The sequence below is a fragment of the Gymnoscopelus braueri genome (assembly GCF_963280865.1).
Source record: "Gymnoscopelus braueri genome assembly, chromosome: 8".
Classification (NCBI taxonomy): Eukaryota; Metazoa; Chordata; class Actinopteri; order Myctophiformes; family Myctophidae; genus Gymnoscopelus; species Gymnoscopelus braueri.
This window is the reverse complement of record NC_137609.1, coordinates 6,299,935-6,327,879: the sequence shown is the minus strand read 5'-3', so window position 1 is coordinate 6,327,879 and position 27,945 is coordinate 6,299,935. Positions and strand designations below refer to the sequence as shown.

General features: G+C 41.4%; 2 protein-coding genes across 2 annotated transcripts; both read left to right on the top strand.

Annotated features, from left to right (window-relative positions):
- The first annotated feature begins 1,365 nt into the window (after positions 1–1,365).
- Positions 1,366–13,660, top strand: LOC308090182 (V-type proton ATPase catalytic subunit A-like). Its single transcript, XM_080435241.1, has 15 exons — positions 1,366–1,437; positions 2,985–3,084; positions 3,931–4,059; positions 5,114–5,328; positions 6,282–6,419; positions 6,727–6,878; positions 7,485–7,647; positions 8,060–8,168; positions 8,724–8,846; positions 9,026–9,140; positions 9,342–9,405; positions 9,522–9,725; positions 10,389–10,483; positions 10,980–11,151; positions 12,532–13,660. Exons 2-15 carry the CDS (start codon positions 3,003–3,005, stop codon positions 12,622–12,624), a joined length of 1,854 nt encoding a protein of 617 aa, XP_080291367.1. The 5' UTR covers positions 1,366–1,437; positions 2,985–3,002; the 3' UTR covers positions 12,625–13,660.
- An 8,143-nt stretch (positions 13,661–21,803) lies between these two features.
- On the top strand, positions 21,804–27,754 carry zdhhc23a (zDHHC palmitoyltransferase 23a; the record flags this gene model as incomplete). The annotated part of the gene is made up of 4 exons (XM_080435916.1): positions 21,804–21,922; positions 24,068–24,742; positions 25,569–25,736; positions 27,484–27,754. The coding sequence occupies 4 exons, from the start codon at positions 21,804–21,806 to the stop codon at positions 27,752–27,754; spliced, it is 1,233 nt and encodes a 410-aa protein (XP_080292042.1).
- Between the last annotated feature and the right edge of the window lie 191 nt (positions 27,755–27,945).

Sequence of the window (27,945 nt, the reverse complement as noted above, 5' to 3'; positions counted from 1 at the left end):
CTACAAGCACACAATGGGTGGCAAGCTTGTAGATCTGCTATTTTCAAAAGATGTGAATACATTTGAAAACTTGTGAAATGGGACATTCTGCATAATGAGTACTTTTACTTTTGGTACTTTAAGTACATTTTGATACCAATACTTTTGTACTTTGTCTTTTAGTCAAGTAAATTTAGAATTCAGGACGTTTACTTGTAATAATAAAGTATTCCTAAATACAAAAAAGAAATGTGAGTTCCACCACTGCTGACTGGTTATTTTATAGCAGTATAAATGTAACTGTTTCATAAGATACTGTTTCATTACTTCTTACCTGAAGGTGGATAGAGCTGCAGCTGTTCCACTGGCGTAATTTAGTTAAACTAAAGGACGAGAAGAATTTGGTTTGGTCAACATTACGAGCTAATTTTGATTCCATTTAGCTTGGAACAGTTTTGAAAATATTAATTTAAAGCCCGTTTAAAATCATTATAAATATAATTAAGCAGTTATTTAAGGAGGATTAAAATACATATATTTGATATCGTTTGGTTGTTGTGTAATTGTGCGTAGTCTTTCCCCCCAAATGTGTCTAATTAACGCTTAATTAGTCATTTCCACTGTTACCTTCCATGTCTTTACATGTTCTTGCCAAAGTGGTGGTAGTTCTTGGCTGCTAAACGTGTCGAGCGGGAAACTGCTGCTCTGTGTCCGCCATTTTGGCTCCGTTTGGTAGACGGAGGTGAAGCACCGCGAGATCACAGGGCTGGAGCCACAATGGCGGCAGTTTCTCACGCGAGTGGTCGTGACGGTCGTGTGACAGACGGCAGGTGATTAACGTCGAGGCTCCCCCTCCTCCCTGATCCTCCTCGGCGTTGCCATGTCAGCGTATTATAAGCGACTTTTCTGTAAAGTCGCTTGTAAATATTGGTGGTTGTTGCTCTTTTTTTGGGGCTTGTTTTGTTTCTAAAGGGTTTGTTTAGGTTTGCTTCCTAAATGTGGTTCTCAAACATTTTCATGGCAAGGACATGTATTTGTCCATGAACCCCCATCTAAAAATATGTTGTGCCCGGGGACTCCCATACAAGATTTGTGTTGTTAAAATATTTCAAAAAATATTTAACATTAATCACTTTTTTTACAAGATAAAAAACAAAAACAAAATAGCAGATCTACAAGCTCACGATGCATGCATCGCGCGATCGCGGCGCATTGTGAGCTTGTAAATCGGTAAATTTTCAAACAGCCGATATTCCATTTTGACATCTTTAAAATACATCTCTATGATATAGTCTTGATCCAAGGCTAGGTTTAATTAAAGGTCTCATGTAGCTGTTTTCATTAACCTCGAATCATAGTTGCTTATTTCTCTCGCAAAGGACCTGGCAACACTGTCCCTGATCCTCCACGGTCGCCACAGCCACACAAACAGCCTGGACCAACAGCAAGGAACACAAGGTATTATTTATTATCATGGGTTATTTGTTCATTTATCAGATAATTATAATGCAGTCTATCGTTGCTGTTCTTCTCGTGCATTAATCTGACGATTGTCTTTGTCTGATTATTAATGCTGATGATTCGTGGTCAGTGTGAACATCTAAATGAAATGTAAACTGAGTCACTAGCTGGTGGTCACCTGACCGAAACACACACACACACACACACACAGGCCAACGCTCATTCAAATCAGCTTTACACCTACACAATACTGCACCAATAGACTAAACCTCACACATTGATGTCTGATCAAAAACATCGATGATCAAGAATACCACTGACTGGGTCTCAGTGACAGTAAACCATAACGTTTTGCGTTTCATGGATGATCTTGAACTTGAGCAAAGGTTTGCTAGTAACCACTACAGCTAGCATCATGTACATCAGCTGATTGACACCCACAGTACTGCTCATTCTGACACTGTCTACTCAGTTTTCTCAAAACATTTTCATGATTTCAAGAACCACCAAATTGACATGTATGTCTGGACCCCTCTCTGAATTGATTGATTGATGACTTTATTAACAGTTTGCCCAGAAAGGCACATAAAGTACAGTTCCATTCAAAAGGATTAAACCCAAGAAATCACCATGGCTTGTTTCCATGGGGGTCCTGTGAAAATGCCAGGGACCACCATTAGAGGAGATTTGTGTTAAAAATATATCAAAGGTAATCCACATTTTTCAATGTGTTAAAATAACGGATCCAAAAGTTTGACGTGTCAGCGAATAGCTGAAGTACAAAATAGGGGTTTAAGTTGTTAAACTATGTTCCTCCTTTTTGCTGGGGACACATTGGAAGAGGCACTTTGAGAGGCACTGCATTAAGCTAGGCTCTGCTCTTTTGACAGCGTATTAAAGGTATTACGGTATATCATAAACTGCTTGTATTGGTGTTAATTATCAAGTCAGACATTCAGACCATTATTATGTCTGACTGTTGAAAAGACAAACTGACGATTGATTGATTGATTGATTGATTTTTTTCAGTTTGCAAAAAAAAAAGCACAAAGTACAGTTTAATACAAATACAATGCTAAAAGGATTAAACCCAAGAAGGCACTATGGCTTGTTTCCATTGGGGTCCTGTGTATTCAATTCATCGAAAATACTAAACGTCTGTGTTACTCTTGCAGTCTAAACTGTTCCTGTTTTGTAATAAAGGTTAGTGTGCTCTCAGGTTTAAGTGTTTATTTCACCTGGTAACTTGCAAACAGCAAAGTACATTTAGATGGTCTGGTTGTGCAGTGATGATAATCAGTTGTTTGTTTTTAGGGTGCCATCATCCATGCCATTTTCCTGACGTCCCGTTGTTCCTACTGGCCCCATTATAACTAACCCTAACCTCACTAACCTAAGGGTCGGAACAATGGGATGTCAGAATTATGAGCGGGATGTCAGAATTATTACACTGTTAGAACTCGACCGATTTTTGGAGAGTGTAGGCTAGCCTACCGATTACTGATGTTTTTTTGACACATGTTACTGTTCAATGTATGTTGCAGGATACACCTACTTTCAAGATGGATACCTCTAAACTTCCTAAGATCCAGGATGAAGACAGAGAAGACCAGTTTGGATTTGTACATGGAGTGTCTGGTCCAGGTATGGTTAATGAGAAACAACGTGGGAGAGATTATTTCTACATAATGACAAATGATCACTTTAGGATTGATTAGGAACAAAGAAGTAAGGTTGTGATATCATTACTTTTAGGTGGAAACATTACTTTTCAGGAAAAGTAAAAACAAAAGAAAACCATGTTACAATGGATCCAGTGTAGTTATTTAGACTAGTCACAAGCGCTTGTTAATACTTTTCATTTCATCAAAACAAAAGGTGAAATATGCAGAGACCAGGTTTGAAAACGAACAATATTCAAGTAAGAAAAAAAAGAGGTTGATGTGTATCCCTATCATAGCACCAAATGTGTACAGAGACAGCCTTCCCTGCATTGTTGATTTTGACAGCAAATTTTGATTTCGTTTTAGTCATAGTCTTTTGAATAAAATTCCATTTAGTTTTAGTCATACTTTAGTCATCTGATTTTTTTTAGTTTTTGTCTAGTTTTAGTCGACTAAATATCATAAGATTATAGTCGACTAAATCTACAGTTGATTTAGTCAACTAAAAGGTATTTTGGCGGTGCCTTGATGGCTTCATAATGGCTGATTTTACACTTACAGCTTATAGATCGGCTATTTTCAGAGCGCAACACCCGTGCGCAACCAAACATAAAATGACTTGTCTTTTAGTTCTACTGGATCTCTTCTCCACTCGTCCCTCACAAAAAAAATTGCTAGTTTTTATTTGTTGACGAAATTGTCAATATATTTAAGTCTAAGAACATTTTTCGTCTTAGTCGACTAAATCAACACTGCTTCCCTGATGCTACAAGTCTCTAATAATTTCTTCCTTGTCTTTGTGCTGTTTAACCCATTCCCTGGACAGTGGTGACGGCCACTAGGATGGCAGGAGCAGCCATGTACGAGCTGGTGCGCGTGGGCCACTGTGAGCTGGTTGGTGAGATCATTCGCTTAGAGGGAGACATGGCAACCATCCAGGTCTACGAGGAGACCTGTATCCTTCGTGCAAAAAACCATGACCACCTCTAGTTCTACACATATAATGTTGTTTATTTTATTTTATTTTTTTATTTACCCAGGGTAGTAGCTGAGCTCAAGTGCTCATTTTCAGCAACGCCCTGCTGCACATAGACAGACACACAAATTAAAACCTGGGAGCTGACCAGTACAACCACAGTCTTATACTGTTGGCCACTAAGCAGCTCCACTGGAGCTCAGTTCAGTGCCTTGCTCAAGGGCACTTGTTGGGGGAGGGGTGGCCATTCCCTACCCCACTCAGATTTTTCCTGCTGATCTTGGGACTCGAACCGGGAACCTTCCGGCAACAAGTGCGCTCCTCTAACCTGGGAACTCATTTGGTAAACCACCTCCTTTTTTGTGTAGAAACTCCCCTTTTCTTAGTCCACTTCCTCCGGGGTGCTCCTGTGTTTATTCCTACTAACAACAACACTACCATGTTTAGGGCAGATTCTGCTGTTAGCAGAATCTGTCTTGAGAGATTAGGAATTACCTATCAAAGACCATCTAAGACCAAGAAGACATACATTGGTCTGTTATGGCATTGGTTCTCAAAGTGGGGTCCGGGGACCCCCAGGGGTCCTTGGGGGGGTTCCAGGGGGTCCCCAGCAAAATGTGTTAATATAGCGTCACAATAATTTTAACCACTTTAACCTTTTATACTTTGGCTATTCAAAAATAGCACATATACAAGCTCTATGAGCTTGTAGATCTGCTATTGTTTGGAAAAATATCAAAATTGGTGCAAATCTTTGAATATATATATTTTTTTTTAAAGCAAACATTTGTAACTCAAATCTTTGCTTCTGGGGGGTCCCTGGAACAACATATTTTGAGATGGCGGTCCGCGGCCAAATATATATCATTTTGGGGGTCCTTGACATGAAAAAGTTTGAGAACCATTGTGTTATGGTACAAGAAATACAACCGTACTGAAATGCTTACCCATTTCAGCTAGACGCCACAGGTTTTGTTCTCCTGTGCTTTTGTATGGGGGTCTTTTTCTCTTTTTCCTTAACGTAGTGCTGCAGCGGGTGTGTCCGTGGGCGACCCCGTCCTCCGGACTGGGAAGCCCCTCTCTGTGGAGCTGGGACCAGGGTGCATGGGCTCCATCTTTGACGGCATCCAGCGGCCACTTAAGGACATCAACGACGTCACACAGAGCATTTATATCCCCAGGGGAGTCAACTTTCCTGCTCTCAACAGAGACATCAAATGGGAGTTCTCTCCGGGCCAGAGCCTCAGAGTAAGAAACCTACACGATGAGAAATGTTTCCTGTCATGCTAATGGCCCAATATGCATGACTCGTTACATCATGAGCACTAAAATGAGTTGCGGTCTCCATAGTCTCCATCACCATGTGCCAACTGCCAAGAAACATCCTGTTTGCCGTAAAATAAATCAGAATATGCAACCTATTGGTTACTTTGCATAAGAAATACATATTCAGCATAGAAGACATTTCTGCACGGTCTACTAGTAGTTGATCAGAGAGCGAGAGTGAAAGAAAATGAACCGCATAAAGCAGTAGATTGGTTTGTGAACGTTTCACAAAGGATGATGACACAGTTCCATGTAAAGTTTGTGAAACGGCGCTCAAATAACAACAGCAGCACGAGCAACATGCTGAATCACTTAAAATAAAGCACTTTGTGTCCCATTACACACAGATAGGGACGCAAAGAACTCTAATGCGGTTGGTTGCTCCTCGGGCATAATGACAGCAAACCTTGTGCTCAACCGACTGTGCACTACTGGATAGACACCAGAACACATGTTAATCTTCCTTAATAAATACTTGTATTTATTAAGTACTGTACGTAGACTAGCCTACAAGCAACCAGTAGCCTGGATCAGGTCAAGCTGTGTAGGGAACCCTATTGTTAGGCCTATTAAAGGAGCCTAAGCATCTGCCATTCTGATAAGTTATTTCTGTGTAATGCATTTTTGGGTTGGCTATGTGGGTCATCATAACTAGGTTACACCGTACATTTTTATTATCATTATTATCATCATTATTATTTTTGTAATCATCATTATCTGAATAATTTCGTCGGCTAACTGGTTGGAAAAACTATCCGTTTTTTCCCACATCGCTAATTCAGAATGTGTTGTGCATTTCTTGGTGGTTTTAGCCAAACAAAATCTGCTGAAGGATGTGCGCTGCTGACGGCATGTTGTGTTGTGCTTTACTTCAGGTGGGCAGTCACATCACAGGCGGTGACATCTATGGCACAGTGTTCGAGAACACCCTGATCAAACACAAGCTGATGTGTCCGCCTCGGAACAGAGGCACCGTCACCTACCTCGCCCCGCCGGGGCACTACGACGTCTCGGTGAGTGGCTCTTCAAGGTGATGTTGGTGGTCATTTGTTTTGGTTAAAACAACAAGGTTTTGTTAAAGAGTTAAAGCCCTACATTCTGATCTGTTGCTATAGAGGGTTTTTCAGTAACAGGGATCTCTCCAGCTCTTTAGTAAACAGAAAATACATTGTCAGGTGGGACACCAATTTCATCCACTCAGGAGAGAGAACCCATTCATCAGTGTTCCAGATCCAATTTAAGATGTGACTTTTCTGACGTGTGTGTGTGTGTGTGTGTGTGTGTGTGGGGTGTGGTGTGGTGTGTGTGTGTGTGTACCAGGATGTGGTTCTGGAGCTAGAATTTGAAGGGATAAAGGAGAAGTTCACCATGATTCAGGTGTGGCCCGTACGACAGATCCGTCCAGTCACAGAGAAGCTGCCCGCCAATCACCCTTTGCTGACCGGACAGAGAGTTCTGGATGCTCTGTTCCCGTGAGTAACCCCCCCCCCCCCTCTCCTTTCATTCATTACTGTTTATTTTGGCCCCAGTGTTGAAGGTGCTGTAAGTGATCTCTTTTGGTTGAAGCAAAAATTGTTTTGTAAAAAAGGCTATATTCCAGGGGCGTCATTTTGATTTGATTTGGCCTGGTAAACCATCCCAGTCACGTGAATTCACATTTTCAGAAGACGCGTGAAAATGTGAATTCACGCGACCAGGACGGTTTACCAGGCCATCATTTGGGTCTCAGGAGATGGCAGTTGCCACCCCCTAGTGTTCATGTTTAAAATTCTGTTCTTTTATGCATATTTTCCCCAACTATAATTTTTCTTTTGCATTTTGGGTATGTCATCATTATAGATCATTTGGCTACAGTCAACATCATTATACATGTTCTCCTTTTCACCAACAACAACAGCTTTTTTCAACATGCTTTTGCCACCCCAATTCTTTTCTGAAATGATGTGTCTGCTATATTCTGATAGTAAACACATGTTCAAAATGAGAACACTGCTCATCACAGCATAAACCAAACAGGCCAGATATGTTATACTTTAACTCACCCAGGAAGCTAAAGTGATGTGTCCATTATTCCATAGTTGTGTGCAGGGCGGTACCACTGCTATACCAGGCGCCTTTGGATGTGGAAAGACGGTGATCTCACAGTCGCTGTCCAAGTACTCCAACAGTGATGTCATCGTCTACGTGGGCTGCGGAGAGCGAGGAAACGAAATGTCTGAAGTGTTGAGGGACTTCCCTGAGGTCTGTCAAACAATATACTGTATACACATTTATGATATGATTTGATACAAGTTCATTTATTCTGTCTTGGTAGAGCAGACATATTTCTAGATGAAGTGCCACATGCACACTGCAAGTTGTCATGTTTGTCAGTTTAACCCATTAAGACCTGGAACGCATCTGTGTCATTTTTTGATTTGGGCTAAAAAAGCTTTCAGATGGGGGTCGACGGCCAAATACATATAATTGTGGAGGTCCTTGACATGGAAAAGTTTGAGCACCGCTGATATAGAAACATAGGTTTTTCAGAATACTGTTGGGATTTAGAAGACATTTGTAGAATCGGCTTCAGGTCTTGCATGTTTTTTTATATAGTTATGTATAGTTCTGTAAAATGTCCCAGTTAGTGAATATATATATCCCTGTCCAACAGCTCACAATGGAAGTGGACGGTAAGGAGGAGAGCATCATGAAGAGAACAGCTCTGGTTGCCAACACCTCCAACATGCCTGTGGCTGCACGAGAGGCCTCCATTTACACAGGTAAACAACTAGGCCTGCAGCTACAACTACCATATTCTTTAGTGTGTCGTCATCACATGCAAACACACACCCTTGTCTCTCTGGTCCCTCTTGGAAGAGGTCGGCCTCTAAAGGAGGTCTATACACCACAGGGGACAGGTGGTGATTATGTGTTGTGATGGTGGTCTGTACAGGGGACAGGTGGTGATTGTAGCTACAGCTAGCCATTATTTATTTTATATTGATTACTTTTTGTATTAATCAAATAATCGCCAAGTATGAATCAGGCTTTAGAGGGCCATACCTGTTTAACGATTATTCGCTGTAGAGGACTCAGGTTCATTTGTTGTTTTGTGTTTTGTGTGTTTGTGTGTTTAGTTTCTACTCCCTCCGTTCTTGTTGTCCTAGTCTAGTCTTCTTTGTCTTGTCCTATGTTTTTTTACTCTTTCCTTTGGACTGCGCTCCCAGGCCAGTGTAATAACTGGATGGGGGGCGCACTACAAACACCGAACCTATGAACCTATTCTGCTCACTGTGTCTAATCGAGGTTTGAACGCAAATTAATTGTCTCCGCAGGGATCACACTGTCTGAGTACTTCAGAGACATGGGCTACAACGTCAGTATGATGGCCGACTCCACCTCCCGATGGGCTGAAGCTCTGAGGGAAATCTCTGGAAGATTGGCTGAAATGCCTGCCGGTGAGTCCCTCTCGCTCCAAGGGAATGTGCATCCTCATTCTTAGAAAAAAAGCACGCACATCCACTCACTGAAGTGCCAGGTGCCGGTCAAAATCCAAAAAGAAGTCTGCACACTGGGTGATGCTCCAAAGTTTAAAATGTATTGGTTTCCACCTAGTTGTGTGTCCTGTGGTCTACAGACAGCGGATATCCTGCATATCTTGGTGCCAGGCTGGCGTCCTTCTACGAGCGTGCCGGACGTGTCAAGTGCCTCGGAAACCCAGAGCGAGAGGGCAGCGTCAGCATCGTAGGAGCGTGAGTTGTACATAAAACATTTATGGTCTATTTTACTGTGTCTAGGCCTCTGCTGCTGTTCCGTCCATGTCAACATAGTTTATGGTTATCTGAATATTGTGCAACTATTGATTATTGTCTGCGACTATTGATTAACTGTTGCACCTCTAGTTGTCCCACTGTATAGTGCTCCAATTTGATAACAATGTTAATTCTTCTCAGCGTATCGCCCCCTGGTGGAGACTTCTCAGACCCTGTGACTTCAGCCACATTGGGTATTGTTCAGGTATGTTCTCATTTCTAGACCATGTCAGGTTTGACCACGTTTTATGTCGGCAGTGTTTGGTTTAGTTTAGTTTCATACTTGCATTCAGTTTTTTTACCTATTTTTTTTTTTTGTAGGTGTTCTGGGGTTTAGACAAGAAGCTGGCCCAGAGGAAGCACTTCCCCTCTGTTAACTGGCTGATCAGCTACAGTAAGTACACCCGCGCTCTGGACGAGTATTACGACAAGCACTTCCCCGAGTTCGTGCCTCTCCGCACCAAGGCCAAGGAGATCCTACAGGAAGAGGAGGACCTGGCCGAGATCGTGCAGCTTGTTGGCAAGGTGAGAATGAAAGACACATTTTAAAGCAAATTACACTTTGGTGGAGACTCGGGTTGTGTAGTTACTTTGCCATTATGTACAGTATCTCCGAATATTGTTGAGGCATCTTCAATAGTTGCTCCGTGGATTTGAAATTGATATTCCAAAATAGTCTCCTTGTTGACTTACACTGCAAAGTTAAATGGGTCTCAAAGTTACTCTTTTATCTCACAAACGATTGCAAACAAAGCAGATTCACAAATTTGATTCTAGTATTTGAATCAGGAAGGCGATCCGTGGATCCAGATCGGGATCTTCAAATGGTAAATGCCAACAGGAAGTTGACATCGTTATGTTAAAATAATGCTGTCGGGTTTTGTAATGTTACCTAATTATTGTCAGAATCAAAGCATTTGTTTATAAAAGAGTGATGATTTGAGAGCTGTTTCACTGTACAGTGTAAGATGCAGTGTTAATTTAACTCTTTAATGTAAAGATGGACCACTGGTCCTTTGAATTGTGACGTGTAATCAGGCCTGCTACTCCACTGTCTGATGGCTGAAAGACCTCCATCGAGTCAGTTAATCTGATTAATGAAATCTTTTGATTAATGAGTTTATGAGTTAAACCTCCACAAATGGTCCATCCCCACTAATTTCTCATCCCGTTTTGTGGTCTAAACAGGCATCTCTGGCTGAGTCGGACAAGATAACACTAGAGGTCGCTAAGCTAATTAAGGACGACTTTCTGCAACAGAACGGTTACACCCCCTACGACAGGTAAAAAAACAAACGTCCCCAACCAAACACTAATGTGTAGTGCATTGGTTCTCAAAGTGGGGGTCAGGACCCCCATGGGGGTCCCCCAAATGATTTTGGGGGGTCCCCAGATGATTATCTTAATGTGCAACATTGTTTTCTCACTCAACAGTAAACAAACCAACATGTAGTATAAGTTTATACACTACAGTACATTTCCAAAGTGACAATTTAAGGACTTTTAAGACCTTTTTAATACCAAATTGTCAAATATTAGGTAAGGCAAACATTGTGAAAATAGCCGACAATATTTATCTGTGGAACCGAGTCAAATTAAATGTAATGCCTACAATTCCAAGTGCTTGTCAGGGTGGGGGCCTGGGGGTCCCCAGTAAAAAATATGACTATTTTGGGGGGTTGCAGCCTGAAAAGTTTGGGAACCCTTGTTGTTTCCATTCTTTGTCCAGCTGACTTAACAGGGCTTTGACACTGTTTTTTTACTCCTTTCCACACACAGATTCTGTCCGTTCTACAAGACGGTGGGCATCCTGTCCAACATGATAGCGTTCTACGACATGGCCCGGCACGCCGTGGAGACCACGGCACAGAGCGACCAGAAGATCACGTGGTCCATGATCAGGGAGCACATGGGAGAGATCCTCTACAAGATCAGCGCCATGAAGTTCAAGGTGCTGCACACGTCGTATCTCATGGATTAATGTTCTCAGTCGCCACGACTGATTTCAGTCATTTTTATTCCACAGACGTCAATGGAATCATGTTGTGTGCCAAAAATAGCCGATCTACAAGCTCACAACATTTCTGCGACGCGTTGTGAGCTTGTAGATCGGCTATTTTCGGTTATTAGTTATTTTAAGATGAAAGAGTAATTGAAGTGTTCAAACTAGTTATAGAACTGATCCGAGCACTCAAAAAATAAATAACTGTACTGCCTCCCCCTGGCCAACCGGGGCGCCTGATGGAGGGGAAGGGAACTGGTTGGAATAACGTGTTCTTTCCACACGCTACGTCCAACCAGGGAAACTCTCCCCTGTCAGGTGACAAGAAGGTCAGTAGGCTCTCATGCATTGAAGGAGGCATGAGCTCGGCCCTGGCCTCCCTATGTTGGCAGAGGGAAGGTAGTGCCCAGGATTACATAGACAATTGGCACTGGGTGTAAAAAATGGGGTTACAAAATCATGGGATAAAAATGTAATTAAAAAAAATAATAATAATAACGAGGAGAGGGCGTAAAATCAAGGTACTTTAAATGTTGGGGCTTTTAACATTTTGTAGACATGATTAAAGTACCTTGATTTTACGCCCTCTCCTCCGCATTTTTAAGTCTTGTTTCCTGTTGATCCTAGAAGCACCAATCTACGTTGTTAACTCAACTTGTATCTCCATTGAGCACTTGGTTGATCTCTCTCTCTTAGCAATAGAATAGATTAGATTAATGCATGTTCAGAAGCATCTTCCAATAAAAACAAACCCTAATAATTTATTAGGGTTTAGGGTTTAACTTTCATAAAAGCAAAGGCCTCAATCTGGACCCCGGTCAACTAAGTTGACATACCCAAATTAGGGATGCCAGGTTGAAAGAGATTAATAGACTTTGTCAACATAGGATGAAAGCTCTGATGTTTGATTTTCTCAGGTTTGTGCATTCTGTGCTTGAGTTAAGCAACGAAGACAATCGATTATAAACATGTCAAGAGATCGACCAGCAACTATCACTCTTTGTTTTTATATACCTATGCCGCCCCCTCTCTGTATGAACATGAACTACTAGTTCTGTTTTATGAATCTAATGTACTTAAAGGGATACTTCACTTTAGGGCCGGGGACACATTTAAAAAAAATATTAAAAATAAATGAAAAAAGTTATGGAAAATTCATGGCCCCCTCACGCATTAGAGTGTCCTACTAATGTGTGAGGGGGCCATGAATTTTCCATAACTTTTTTCATTTATTTTTAATATTTTTTTTTAAATGTGTCCCCGGCCCGAAAGTGAAGTATCCCTTTAACAATTTCCTTTTTATTAATGCTTTTTATTTGTGTGCTTCAGGACCCGGTGAAGGACGGCGAGGCCAAGATCAAAGCGGACTACGCCCAGCTCCTGGAGGACATGCAGAACGCCTTCCGAACCCTGGAAGAATGAACCAGGAACCCTCCATCACTGACTCTCATCATCTCCCTCCTCTTTTACTCCTCAGTGCTGTGCGGTGTGGTGTGGTGCGAAACCCAGTGGCCCCAAACTGCTTTCAAAAAGTCTTACCTGAAGGCCATTGGATCTCTTTTTCTTTTCCATTCCTCGAGTGCTTACTTCCAACTTCAACATTCCGACTTCGCATAACTGTACACCTACATTTCATTGTAAGCATTTGTCAGCCTCTACGAGGTGCTGGAAGTCGTACAGTGTATATGTGACCTGTGACAATATAGCAGCAACGTTATCGAGTCCCATTTCATCGCTCATCAGCATCAGCACTTGTCTAAGTGGATCAGCTCAGTTACAAGACACAACAAGTTTGTTACCAGACAGTTAAGCCTAATTTACATGCAGTTGCACGCCACTGTCGCACGGTGAAAATAGCCGATCTACAAGCTCACAACACGTCGCATCGTGACCCGTTGTGAGCTTGTAGATCTGTCATTTTTGGCACGCAACTTAAGTATAACTTAACAATGACAATACTGATGGAAGTGTAACTTCCATCCGTATTGTAATTGTGAAAATAATTGGGCCAACCCAATCAAGTTTACGTACTACCCTCGCACATACGGCGACTACTAGTTGCAGCATGCTCCCAGTACCTCCCCCCCGATGTAAAAACAATCTGTATAGATTAATTAAAAAAATGGGAACAGGCACAAGGGTAAAGGGACGGGCAGTTCCGTGTCGAAAGCCTAATTTATTCTTCTTCGTATGACCGAGTTTAAATTAGCTGTAATTTATCAGGAAGCTAGGATGTCTTCTTCTTCCTGCAGTACCTCGCAATAGTGACTTTGATGTTGTTCTTCATGTTGTCGTTGTTGAATTTGTTATTGGTTTTTTTGTGTGTGTGTGTGAAGATGTGAATGAATTGCGTGTTAGTTATGTTGTTGAAGATATCGCACTATATTATATTTATGACCCGTTACTGTATCAAGTATAGAAATACATTTCAATTGATGTATGACGACTAAATAAATGGGAAAAAAATGTTAAAGCAAATGTGTTTTTTTTGTTTAAAGTATCATTTTGAGAGTTAATTTGTCACCTATTCATTAATGATTACATGTATTTATTGACTTGTGTTGGTTTGCATTTAAGGACTGTTGCCAGCTAGGATGGCACAGGATACTGTCCTGTTAATTGAGCAGAGACATTGACTAGGGTAAAAAGGACACAGAGGCTACAGTTAAATGCACATCAACGATCTCAGAATCCAAAAAGAAATCTACTCCGGTCAACACTGTATATAGAGTTTTAAGTGGTTGAGAGATAATTTACATTTAAGACCATTGCTTGGCTGAAGATAACACTTTTTTCTTTTTTTTACTATGCACTTTTCAGGATTCAAATAAAAAAAATAGGCCAAATTCGACAAGCTCAAAACACGTTGCTTCGCTCTGTGTTTCAAGCTTGTGGATCTGCTACATTCAATGCTTTTGTGTGACGCTGTAGTATGATCAAGTAGGGCGTTAATTTCACAAGTTAAAATATGGAGATAAGAGGCCGAAAGCAACAATATATTACAAGCAAAATATCAAGTTTGAACTTTGATTTTGTGCGTGCATGCATGCATGCAAGCAAGCGTGTGCGAGCATGCAAGCAAGTATGCAAGTGTGTGTGTGTGTGTGTGTGTGTGTGTGTGTGTGTGTGTGTGTGTGTGCATGCATGCATGCATGCGTGTCATGCTATTCAAATGTCCCACATAGTGGTAGATTACAGGACTTTATTGTGCCGTTCAAACCACAGAAAGCTGTAAATCACAAGCCCCTGACCTTGTCTCCTCCTCAAAGCATGAACCCAGTGGATACACATGATAGAAGTCAAGTTGATATATAGCTGGACATGTCATGGGCCTATTTAAATGTGGGGAGCAGTTTTCACCAGGCAGTAAAGATCTCTCTCTCTGGAACAGTTGGGAGCAGTGATGGTAAAAGTATCAATGAAGCGATGTAGAAATACTCTGATACAAGTAAAAGTCTGGTATTTTGAATTTACTTGAGTAAAAGTACAAAAGTAGTGGCATCAAAATATACTTAAAGGACCAAAAGTAAAAGTACTCATTATGGAGAATTTCAAGTTTTCAAAATGTGTAAAACATCTTTTGAAAATAGCAGATCTACAGATCTGCTATTTTCAAGTAGCTGAAGTATATGGCTGAAGTGGTTAATGTATGTTTTATAATAATAATCTAAATCTACAAAGTAACTAAAGTTAACAAATAATTGTAGTGGAGTAAAAGTACAATATTTGCCTCTGAGATGTAGTGGAGTAGAAGTAAAAGTATTGAAAATTGGAAATACATAGAAGTAAAAAAAATACCTCAAAATTGTATTTAAGTACAGTACTTGAGTAAATGTACTTAGTTACTTTCCATGTACATGGTGAGGGAGAGAGAGAAAGAGAGAGCATAATGTCACTTATTCACTTTCTCCACACAGATTTTTTCCGGCCATCATTCTTCCAGTCACAAGCTCAGACCCTGCTGTCCTTTCAACACAAAGACATGCTGATGTGACTAATTACTGCTATTCACAATTCATGAAAGCAGAGAGGGTCGAATAAGCTTTCCATTTTACATAATTTAACATTTCTTCTCTTACCTTCAAGTTCAAACAACATGGTAACATAATCCACCCAGTGGAAACTAAACTTGTCTTGCTTTGCTCCAGTTACCACAATACTACAGTTTATTGGCAAATGGCAACTGCTCACATAAATATGCAATAAGCCCACTCTGCTATGGTAGAGTCTTTTATTTTATTAGTTTATGCATCTTTGTGATATTTGTAGGTATAAGCAAAGTATTGCTGAACTCTTCTAGACAAGTATATGGTGCCATCTAGTGGCAGCATCAAGGCATGATCTTGCAATCTGCTTTCAAGAATGGAGAAAGAGAATCCAGAGGGTTTACACAGTGTTTCTCATACTGGTGGTAGTCAACAAGATGATAATAATACAATTAATAATACTAGATGTAATGAATACAAATAAAAAATAGGTAGAAATAAGAACAAATGATAGATAAAAATAGAATCAAGTTATAGTACAGATAGAATGGTAGGTATGACAAACCTCTTAAGGCAGGTATGATATCTGTAGCAACAGTGGGGAATTTGCAAGAATGCAGAAGGCAGCCATACACATATTCAAATGCGCCTTGCTCCTAAGCTATTGCTTATTTTTTTTAATTCTTTCGCTTTCTGCTGCCAGTCACTTTAATATGAACTGCAGATCATTCTGTGCAATAGGAGTAACATTTAACCAACAAATAATATGAGAGCAATTAGAGATAACTCCTGTAAAACCATAAAATAATTAAACCATGCCAGGGCCCACATCCATAGGAAAGAACCGGACTCTCCAAAAAATAACAAGAAAGAAAACTTTACACAATGAACTGACCTACAATGCATGATACATCTTTATTGAATCAGAAATATATATATATATATATATATATATATATATATATATATATATATATATATATATATATATATATATATATATATTATATATATTTTTTTTCTATATTTTTTTTTAAAGACAATACTGAAAGACAAACTACTGAGAAATAAAACCGAATTAATGTAACAAGAACATCCAAAAAAGTAACAAACCCGGTAAGAAACCGCAAATTTGCGCGCGCACACAAGCACGGAACACATGCTCGCGCATGCGTCCTTGGGGGGGCCTTTGCCTAGGGCCCATTCTGACATTAATGCGGCCCTGCATCTCCTGACCAAGCAATGTGCTTGGTCAGGTTTAATTTCTCCTATGCGTCCTTTCCTATGGATATAAATGCTGAGAGGAAGGTTTAATTCTTTATGTTCAGTTTTTACTCTGCTGCTGAGTGCATTAATCTGACCAAAATAGATAAGGGGGGCCTAGTAGCTCCTCTTCCGGCCTCCATCAAGACTAATGGACGCCTAATCCACTGGGCTGAGGGCAGCATCTTCTCCTTCATTGATTGAGCAGCATCCATATGCTAGCTATCTGGACATTAGCTGGACATTATGGACATGATGGCTTCTCACAGTTGTATAAGTGTATCCCTGCCTCAGCCATAATGTCTTAACCCCCCCCCCCCTCGTCTCTCTCAACCTTAACCACTCAAGCATTGTTTTATGCCGTGATAATAGCCAATCTAATATAATCTAATCTAATCTACATTGCATTGCATTGCATAGTATAATTTAAATATCTTACATCTGTGTGTGTGTGTGTGTGTGTGTGTGTGTGTGTGTGTGTGTGTGTGTGTGTGTGTGTGTGTGTGTGTGTGTGTGTGTGTGTGTGTGTGTGTGTGTGTGTGTGTGTGTGTGTGTGTAAAGCAATTAGTGACCTGTCAACCAATGATAACGTGGCTCACTCATGGGGGAACTATGGGGGAACTGTGTTACTGTCTCATAATGCAATGATAAAAAATTCGCTTCATTATCTTTCTATAATTTGATGTTTATTGATGATGATTCACAACTCAGCCTAAGACGATTATATATTTAGTGCATTCAGTTTGATTGATGAATGTTTTTATTTAACCACATAACCCCTATATATTTAGTTGGGGTCCCCCAGCTAGGGCCTTCCTTTTCCCTTGGCAAATCTCTTTGCCTATAGCCAATTTACAAGCTCATTACGATGTAATTTCACTGAACGTTCGCCCCCAGAAAAGGGATTGGCAAGGGTTCATGTGATTAAGAAGATGACTGTCAGAGAATGTAAGCAGGTGGTTAAGAGGGAGCACATAGCCCTGGCCTGTTGGTCAATGAAAAGAACCAAGTGGTGCGCTCGGGTGCCATGCACCACGGCGGAGGTTGTGGGTTCGAGTCCACCGTGGTGCATCCGGCTTTGTCGAGCGTAGACCTACACAAACACAATTGGCCCGTTTTCGGCGGAGGGCAACTGGCCTGTTGGCAGGAGGAGTCGGGCGAAGGCTCCTTACAGCAGTGACAACACAGAAATGTGTGCGGGGAGGAATTAATTGGCATAAACAATAAATTGGGGAGAAAAAAGGGGGAAAAAAACAAGTGGCTTATTCACCAGCAGCACACCCCTCAGGTGTGAACGCCAAAGTGTGAGACGTGACATTGCAGGGACAAGTCAGAGTTTCCCCTTTGATAGAAGTAGGCCTACAGTAGATCTTGCGAATCATAGAGACCGTTTTGATATGTGTTACTTGTCAGTATCTTTTATGACCTCATGCCCTCTGAGCTCTCTGAGCCAGCAGTTCCACTACCATCTGCTCATTTAATGCTCTTTCTCAAGTTGCAGCATCATGCTCCACTTGCTCTTGGGTGGGCCAGGGGTGGACCCGGGGTGGGACAGGGCAGCCCCTCTCCAAATACGGAGAAATAGAAGCGTGACAAAAAAAGAACAACTCTAACTTAACTTTTTTTTAACCCATTTTCCTCCTCAATTCCTCCCCACACACATTTCTGTGTTGTTGTCACTGCTGTTGTATCCTACTGACTCACCGACCAGTGAGGAGCCCCCACCGGGAAGACGTAGAGCCTTCGTCCTACTCCTCCCGCCATCTATAGTTGACGTTTGTGCATTATTATTATTATTATAAGACAATATTCATTGTCTACACCAGTGGTTCCCAAACTGGGGGTCAGGGTTCCCCAAATTATTTTGGGGGTCCCCAGATGATTAGCTTAATGTGCAACATTGTTTTCTCACTCAACAGTACACAAACCGACATACAGTATAAGTGTATACAGGGTATCTGCACATTTCTACTTTCTAGTTACAATTGACCTTTTTAATAGCAAATTGGCCAAATTGGCAAATATGATGTAACAAAGAGGCAAACATCGTGAAAATAGCTGATCTACACTGTTCCAGACTGTTTCATGTGCGAGCGGAGGGGTCAGGTTGCTTGTGTGAAGAAATGTGATCCTAATGGGTGTGGGGGGGTGGCCTGCCCTGTGGATCAACCCTCACACGTCTGCCTCATGAGTGCCTGTCATGCCTTTCATATGGCGCCTCATTCAGCTCAGTGTGGATTTATCAGGGGCTTGTGCAGGACATTCGGACACCTCAATATAGCCCCTCTATTGTGGACAAGGGCAATAAAGCTTCAGACAGCACCTATATTTACCCAAGCAGACCTTGGGTGTACCTTAAATGGCAAATTGATAGACAGACCATAAAGAATAATAAACCATAAAGTACAGACTAAGCAAGAATGCTTTCAGGACAATTTCTCAACTTCTGCAGGAGGAGGAGGATGTTGAAATGCAATGTCAGGTGAAATGCAATGGTCAGGATATAACAGCCGATAACCACTTGTAAGGAATGCGAGTAATGTGCCCTCTGAAAGAATGCATGTGCAGCTGGGACGGCCAGGCAGCGCTGCCTGGCAGCGTGGGAATCTGTGACATGAGCAGCGTCTCCTGACACCGTTCTCATCGGTGACACGCTCACTGCTGCCACTGCCAGGCAGAGAGCACGGCTCAATTTCATTTTTCAACACGCTTGTACTAATGATGGATTAAGAGGGATTAACCTGTGTTTTTGTGCTTGTTCGTTTACATTTATAGTCTTGACACTGGAGTAAATCTTTCTGAAGCATATAACTTGTCATAACTTTTTGGCAGGAAAGTATACACTTGACACTTTTTTTTCTGGCAGTGCTGTTTGATACTATTGGTGGATTCTATTTTGTAAGAAATGCTGAAGACTGGAAACAAAAGGTGAGTTCAATAAAACAATGTAGACTCTATAATTTTGAAAGTCAAAATGATATTGTTTAAAAGAAAATGTGGGTGAAAAATATATGTGGCTGTATATTTTGGCTATGCAACAGTGCGTTGTTCTACATTGCTGTTGCATTTGTTCTTTTGTCTGTTACTGTAGGTCAGAGAGATCAGACAGTGCAGTGGAAGGAGAGTCGTATGAAACAAAGTAGTGTAAAATAAAAACACTATTCACTAACTCAACGTGACAATTTAGTAGACGCTCATCATAACCAGAGCAACTCTGAATAAGCAGAGAGAGTATGAGCTCTAGTCAATAAACAATAGGTTAAAGTCACATAATTAAAGTACAGAGAGAACAATGTAGTAACAACTTGGATACCAGGTAAACAATCTATCTAAACAACACGCTACGGCTACACCTAAGTCGAGAAAAACAAAACTATGAGACAAAACATGATGGGAGAGAACTCGTGTCTCTCATGATAAGAGTTTAGAATCGGGATTTGGCCCAGATAGTTTGTCCCTGTAGAAATACTGTCCTTGTTTCAGCAAATTAGACATTATCGCTTGGGGAACTGGTATGGCTAATAAGAAGCGTGCACCTATAGAAACATCTTTTACATCTTTATAGCACTTAGTAGTGATAGTAGTAGGACCTACAATAGTAGTAGGTTTTAGAAGCCAAATACATATCAATTTAGGGGTCGTTGACATGAAAATCAGGGACACTTCAACCTACAGAAACCTACAGTGTAAAGTAACTAAGTACATTTACTCAAGTACTGTACTTAAGTACAATTTTGAGGTACTTTTACTTTACTGGAGTATTTCCAATTGCCTATATTTTCACTTCTACTTCACTACATCTCAGAGGCAAATATTTATATTTTACTCCACAACAATTATTTGAACATTTTAGTTACTAGTTTACCTTGCAGATATAAATTATTACATTAAAAAACATACATTTACCACTTTAACCTTATTTTATACCTAGGCTATTTGAAAATAGCCGATCTACAAGCTCACAACGTGTCGCATCGCGACGCGTTGTGAGCTTGTATAGATCTGCAATTTTCAAACATTTTAGTACTTTTAGTTTTGGTACTTTAAGTACATTTTGATACCGATACTTTTGTACTTTTACTGAAGTAAATTCTAAATTCCGGACTTTTACTTATACTTGTAACAGAGTACTTCTACATTGCAGTATTGATACTTTTATTTAAGTAAAACATTTGAGTACTTTTTCCACCACTGGGTAAATCTCACTTCTCCCATATAGAAAGGTGACGGTATGCCTACAGACTGCAGGTGAAGAGATGATGACATCACAACATCTAAACACACATCTGACTTTGTCTGTGTCATGTCATGTGTGCAGACGCATGCACCTACACTGGCACCAACGCTGTCATGTGCCGTGCAGAGTGGAGTGCACGTCTAGACAGTACTATCTAGTAATCAATAGGCTACAACCTTTAAAATGTTATTGATCGCATTACAGTTTTTGCGACACTTACATGTAAAAAAAAACTTTTAACCTACAGTATAAGCATTGATACGAGTAAACCTATAGTATTTTCAATCATTCTGTATTAAAGGGTAGGGTAAGTGATATTTTTTGGTTAAAACAAAAAGCTTTACATTAAAGGTTAAAGCTCTATATTCTGATAGTAATCATTGCTATATAGAGTGTTTACTCAGTCACAGGGGTCTCTCTGTCTCTCCAGCTGCTCTTTGATAAACAGAAAATACATTTTCAGGTAGGTGACAAAATTTCAGCCAATTAGGAGAGAGTACCAGTAAAATATTACTTAGTTAGTTGCTTTTTTGGGTTTCTTTTGTTACTTTTATGCGGTTCATTTGGTTAATTTGGTACAAAAAATGTACTGTAAAAAATGTAAGCGTAGATGTCGGAGGTTTCTTCTTTTTCTTTTTTTGTGATGAGTTTGTGATGGGTGCTCGTCATTTCTCCTGGGAGCTTTAGCGCCGAGGCACCCACAGTATCGGCGCCCTTGGAGAGTACCCATTTATCAGCTTCATTTTGATAGTGATCCAGTTCCAATTTTGTCTGCTCATTTCTTTGTGTCATCACTTCCAATTTCACTTGTTTAATCTGTACCCTGACTGAGTTCTCTATCCTGATTGGATACAATTGGTATCCCGTCTTAAATATGCATTTTCTGTTTAATAAAGAGCTGGAGAGACATGGAGACTCCTGTTACTGAACGAACACTCTATATAGCAATGAGTACTATCAGAATATAGAGCCAATTAACACTTATTTTAGCCAAAGAAAATCACTTACCCTACCTTTAATGTATTTATTGATTTAAATGTTCTGTATGTTTCTATTGTACTTGGCAGCTTATTTGCGTAGGGCCTTGGGAGAGAGTGCACCATTAACCAGCCATTATGAAGTGGGAGAAGTTAAAACCTCCAGAACCGGATGACCCCATGTGCTGCTGTGAGTGTGACCTGGGTCAGTACGGATGCTGCTGGGACTGCAGTGATGTCGACGAGGCCTGTCACAGGTAATATGTCTAGGAGTACTGTCCAGTACACACAGAAAAATAATGGTTCTTAAATGATTCTTTAAAAAGGCTATATGGTTCCACAAAGAACCATCAACTACTAAAGAACCATTTGATCTAGTGAATGGTTCTTCATGTTCCTCATCTAGTTCTAGAGAACCTTTTTTTTTGTCAAAGTTCTTTGAGGAACCTTTGAACTCTTAAACCATGTCTTAATAGGCAGATATTCATCGAAAATAGCAGATCTACAAGATCTTGTGAGCTTGTAGATCTGCTATTTTCGACAAACACATTTCAGCTGGTTTAATGAAGTTTATACGGTTTAAGGGGTTTGGGTTCTTTATAGAACCATTCAAATAAATGGTCCTTGCTTCTTTGGCATCACTCTGAAGAACCAGTTTTGGTTCCAGTTGGCACCTTTATTTTTCTGTGTGTAGTATAGAATGGTTTAAGACAGGGGTCTTCAATGTTTTTCAGGTCAAGGACCCCTTAGCTGAAAGAGAGATGAAGCAGGGACCCCCACTACATATCGTATAAAATTGTGTTGCAGATTAAACCTTTTATAGATTTCGTAAATAGCTTCATAGACTTGTTTGAGAGCACTATCATCAGTTTTGTGTACATTTAACCCAAGGACGCAGAGGGCATTTTAGAATTGAAGGGGACGTATGCACGCGCGTGCAGCGCGCGTGCAAAAGTGGGGAGGATATCTCCCCCCCAATGGAACTGAGTATGTTCAATCCCCCCCCGCCGACATTTTTATACAAAAGATTTGAATAAATAGCCGATCGACAAGCTTGTGCTATGAGCTTGTAGATCATCTACAGTGTTGTTGTTAAATGCTTTGGGAACATCTAAAAGGATGTAAAATTAAGTGTGTGTGATATATGAAGGGCGCCAGGTTATTAAGTGCTTCATAAACAAGTAAAATAAAATCAATTCTAAAAGGTACGGGGGGGGGCCTGTGCTGTGTTGCTAGAACTGGAGTAATATAATCTCTTCTCTTAGTGTTAGTTACAATTCCTGCTGAGGCATTCTGAATTATCGGGAATTGTCTTGTAGATTGTTTCCTGCGCAAGTGCTGTCATTTTGCGCTAATAGAGCCTGCCTGCTTGCTCAGGGGATAAATTGAATCTTGAAAAAAAGTCTGCACACTGGTGATGCTGCAAAAAGCTCTGCTTTGTATTTATTGCGTTCGTCAACGTTTCGGCCTATTCAGACCTTCATCAGGACATATACCTGATATACCTGACATATGGTATATGTCCTGATGAAGGTCTGAATAGGCCGAAACGTTGACGAACGCAATAAATACAAAGCGGAGCTTTTTGCAGCATCACCAGTGTGCAGACTCTATTCCCTTTTTTATGATACTTTGTTTGTCTTGCACCTGGGCCACGGATGTGCGTGCACGACCCTTTTCATAAGTAGAATCTTGACCATCAGGTCAAAATTCGACATGACCTTTGACACAATCTAAATGTCTCAATAGAAGAGCAGGGAGACAAAATACAACCACCCCAATAGTTTAAGTCATATTGTATTAACATACTCTACTCTACCATACAGATTGGACAACATTACATTTTTGATAGTGATTGATAGTGGCATCGTGAATTTACGGGTTTTGTTACAGTGTTGATTTTGACAGCACGTTTTGATTTAGTTTCAGTCATAGTCTTTTGAATAAAATTCCATTTAGTTTCAGTCGTATTTTAGTCATCTGAAATGTTTTAGTTTTAGTCTAGTTTTAGTCGACTAAATCTACAGTTGATTTAGTCGACTAAAATGTATTTTGACGGTGCCTTGATGGCGTCGTAATGGCTGATTTTACACTTGGTTGCATGCTGAAAATAGCTGTTATTTTCAGAGCGCAACACCTGAGTGCAACCAAACATAAAAGGACTTGTATTAGTTCTCTTCTGCACTAGTCCCTCACTAACATTTTAGTAAAAATGTGATTTGTTGACGAAATTGTCAATATATTTAGTCTTAGTTTTTTAGTAATTTTAGTCATCATACAGCTTAGTTTTTATTTAGTTTTCGTCAGTGAAAAAAGGTAGTCGACCAACATTTTTCGTCATAGTTTTAGTCGACGAAATCAACACTGTTTTGTTATGGTACCGTATCTCCTCTTCCCGCTAGGTGGCTGAAGAAAAACGAGACCGAGGCCTCCGTGAGCTGCGCCGTGATCGACAAGCTGGAGATCTCCATGGTCCCGGCGCTGGTGCTCCTGCCTCTGCTGCTGCGAGTGGCGGCGCTGCACTACCTCCTGGGCGCGGCGGTGCTGACGGCGCTGCCCGCCCTGGTGCTGTGGTACTACTACGCCACGCATCGGAAGAAGAGGCGCACCCTCTTCTTCCTCACCCTCTCGCTGTACTCCCTGGCCTACATGTACTACCTCTTCCTCGCAGAGATCTTGCCGCGCGGGGGCGTCGACCGGCTGCAGGTGTGTGCGGTGACCGGCGGGATGGTCCTCACTCTCGTCTCCCTGGTTCGCACCAAGAGGGGCCCGGGTTTCGTCGAGAGCCCGGGGTCCCAGCGGGTGTGTGACACCCACCACAACTCTGTTACGGCTCAGAGCTCAACAGAGCACCACAAGGACTCTGGTTGCCAGCAGCACAACGGAGCTGGCCATCAGGCGGTCATCATGGGGACCGGGACCCCTGTCACCGCCACCTCCCGGTCCCAGACAGAGGTCTGCATTGTGAAGAAGCGAAGAATCAGGTGTCCGGTGTGCCGGGTGGTACGCCCCCCGCGGGCGGGACACTGCCGAATCTGCGGATCGTGTGTCAAACGGCTGGACCACCACTGCATCTGGTGGGTCAGATTATAACACCTGGAGCTATTCTCTCCAGTGCTTCAGATTATATACCTGGACCTAATCTCTCCAGTGCTTCAGATTATATACCTGGACCTAATCTCTACAGTGCTTCAGATGATAATACCTGGAGCTAATCTCTCCAGTGTTTCAGATTATATACCAGGACCCAATCTCTCCAGTGCTTCAGATTATATACCTGGACCTAATCTCTCCAGTGCTTCAGATGATAATACCTGGAGCTAATCTCTCCAGTGTTTCAGATTATATACCTGGACCTAATCTCTCCAGTGCTTCAGATGATAATACCTGGAGCTAATCTCTCCAGTGTTTCAGATTATAATATCTGGACCTAATCTCTCCAGTGTTTAGCAATGGTCATGAGCCAACCAGAGGAGACATTGAATCATCTTTCTCCTCACACATTTGATGATCATGATCGTGCTCTGGAGTGTTAAATTAACTCTCATTGTAAATGTACACTCTCAGAGTTAATTTAACACTTTTAATTCCCTTTTTGTTGTCACTCTATCACTGTGGTGCCATGCATGTACTGTACCTTGTAATCACTCCCAAAATTAAAGCATGCACGCACACACTCACCTTGAAACTATCTGGCAAATTGCATCCGATTCAGTCTTTCTAAAAAATCTGAAGACATAGGCTATACTTCTCTCTATAAGGCAGATGATGCATTGAGATTTGTGCCATAATGTCTTCTTGTGTGCGTGTGCGTGTGCGTGTGTGCGTGTGTGTGTGTGTGTGTGTGTGTGTGCGCGCGCGCGTGTGTGTGTGTTGTGTGTGCACCTGCTGAGGTGCTTGCAGGATCAACAGCTGTGTTGGCCAGGCCAACCACCGCAGTTTCCTGCTCACCCTCTCCATCTTCCTGTTGACGTCTTTATACGGGATCAGTCTGGTTCTGCACAGCGTGTGTCCTCATCAGTACCTGATCACCGCTCTGCTCTACTGTCCCGGGGTCTACAATCACTATAGGTACTACTGTACATTACACAACTCCCCCCATCCTATTTCTCTGGCACTGCCATAGCCCAGCTGTATACTGTGGCTGTCTGCGTCTCCAAGCTGTTTGTCTGTCTGCCTCTCCAATAAGTTAGGTCTCGCGTCGCTTTCAGTTTGCATGTTGCAGTTTGGTTTCGCTTTCGATTTGCGTGTCGACACAAACACCCGTGTTGCAATGAACGTCAACACACTCTGTCTCTGTCTGTGATGTGCGGCCCAGACTACTAGACGGGAGCCCTGTGCAGCAGCTAGACGGGAACCTCTAGTAGATTACAATTACAACTGCAATTTACGCATTTAGCAGACGCTCTTATCCAGGGCAACTTACAAGTGCCAGATTGGAATAAGCAGAGTAAGCATGAGATAGTCAATAAGCAACAAGGTAAATAGTCACATAGTGCAGAGAGAACAATGTAGTGCCTCAAAGAAACTAAGATACCAAGTAAACAATGATGAACCTAACAACATGCTAACTAAATAACAGTCTGAACATTTGTGGTCAAGAAAAAAACGAATCTAAGTAACAGAAACAAGGTTCCCTATACCTTCACACAAGTCCTATTAGCCCTGCCTGATTGCCAGAAACCTAATGTCTCCCTTGGCCAAGGGGGATTTCCCTTTTGACGGTAGTTTGGTTTCCCATGAGGTAGACTTTAGATTAGAATCCAGGTCATCACACTACTAATCTTGTATTTGGTTATTATAAGAAGTCTGCTTTCTAAAACAAATAATGAATGTCCTTTATGATGAACAATAGATTAATTTGATTCAGTAGTATAAAATGGGTCGGACTAGATGAGCATTGCTTTGTCCTACTTCGTTTTGGATAATTGTTTTGTTTTGTTTATTATGTACATAATTGTAGTCCCAGGTTTCCAGAAGGTGGCATACCTGTTTCCTGTTCTGGTTCAGTTTGATTGGCTAGGTAGCAGAATTTAACCAGAAACACACGGTTCAAGTCTGCTGCCGAGACAGTGAAACGAAGCTATGGGAAAATGAAAAATGGAACAAGAAATGGATATGCCACCTTGTGCTCATTTAGAGTATTGTACGATATACAGTGTATATCACTATATACCTGTAGAAGGCTATAAACTGCCCTGAGAGCAGCATTGAGAAAGTGCCCTGAGAGCAGCAAATTAATGTTGTTGTATGTATATCATTTAAGCTGCCCTGAGAGCAGCATTGACAAAGTGCCCTGAGAGCAGCAAATTAACATTGTTGCATATATATACCTTTAGAGGGCTATAAGCTGCCCTGAGACCAGCATTGAGAAACTGCCCACAGAGCAGCAATTTAATGTTGTTGTATGTATATCATTTAAGCTGCCCTGAGAGCAGCATTGAAAAACTGCCCTCAGAGCAGCAAATTGACATTGTTGCATCTACTGTATATACCTGTAGAAGGCTATAAGCTGCCCTGAAAGCAGCATTGAGAAAGTGCCCTGAGAGCAGCAAATTAACATTGTTGCATATATATACCTGTAGAGGGCTATAAGCTTCCCTGAGACCAGCATTGAGAAACAGCCCTGTTGGTTATCTTGTTCATGTTGTTAATTATTGATTATTGCTGGGATGTTTTTTTTCTTCTTTTTGTTCAAAATAAAGTTTATTCAATTCAAGTAAATTCACTCAAACCAACCATGACATGCTCAAACACTAATTGAGTAAAAGTCCAACCACAAGGTAACTGTGTAATTCATTGTCTGCTGCGTTCACAGCACCGCTCTGTGCTTCACCTGTGCCTGGTACAGCAGCATCGTCACCGGAGGTCTGCTCCACCTGCTGCTGCTGCAGGTCATCAACATCAGCTACAACGTGACGGAGCGAGAGGCCCAGCTGGCTCTGAGGAACCACACAGGCCAGAGTCGTCTCTACGGACTGGTCATCGACACGGGACTTTACTCACGGGGCTTCTACCAGAACTGGGTAGAGTTCCTGACCATGGCAGAGGGCTCGCTTCAAACGCCCTGCTCCAGCCTCAGTGTCTAGATTGGTTTTGTTGGGTTGGGATCCGGAGGAACTGGAGGAACTGGACCCAACATTATGGAACCGGGAATCGGTTCCTTAATAACAATACCGGTGGTTCTCAAACGTTTTAATTTCAAGGACTACCATAGCTCTGAGAGTTACAGACCACTACAATAATATGTATGCAATACTGTATGAATTGGAAATAATTT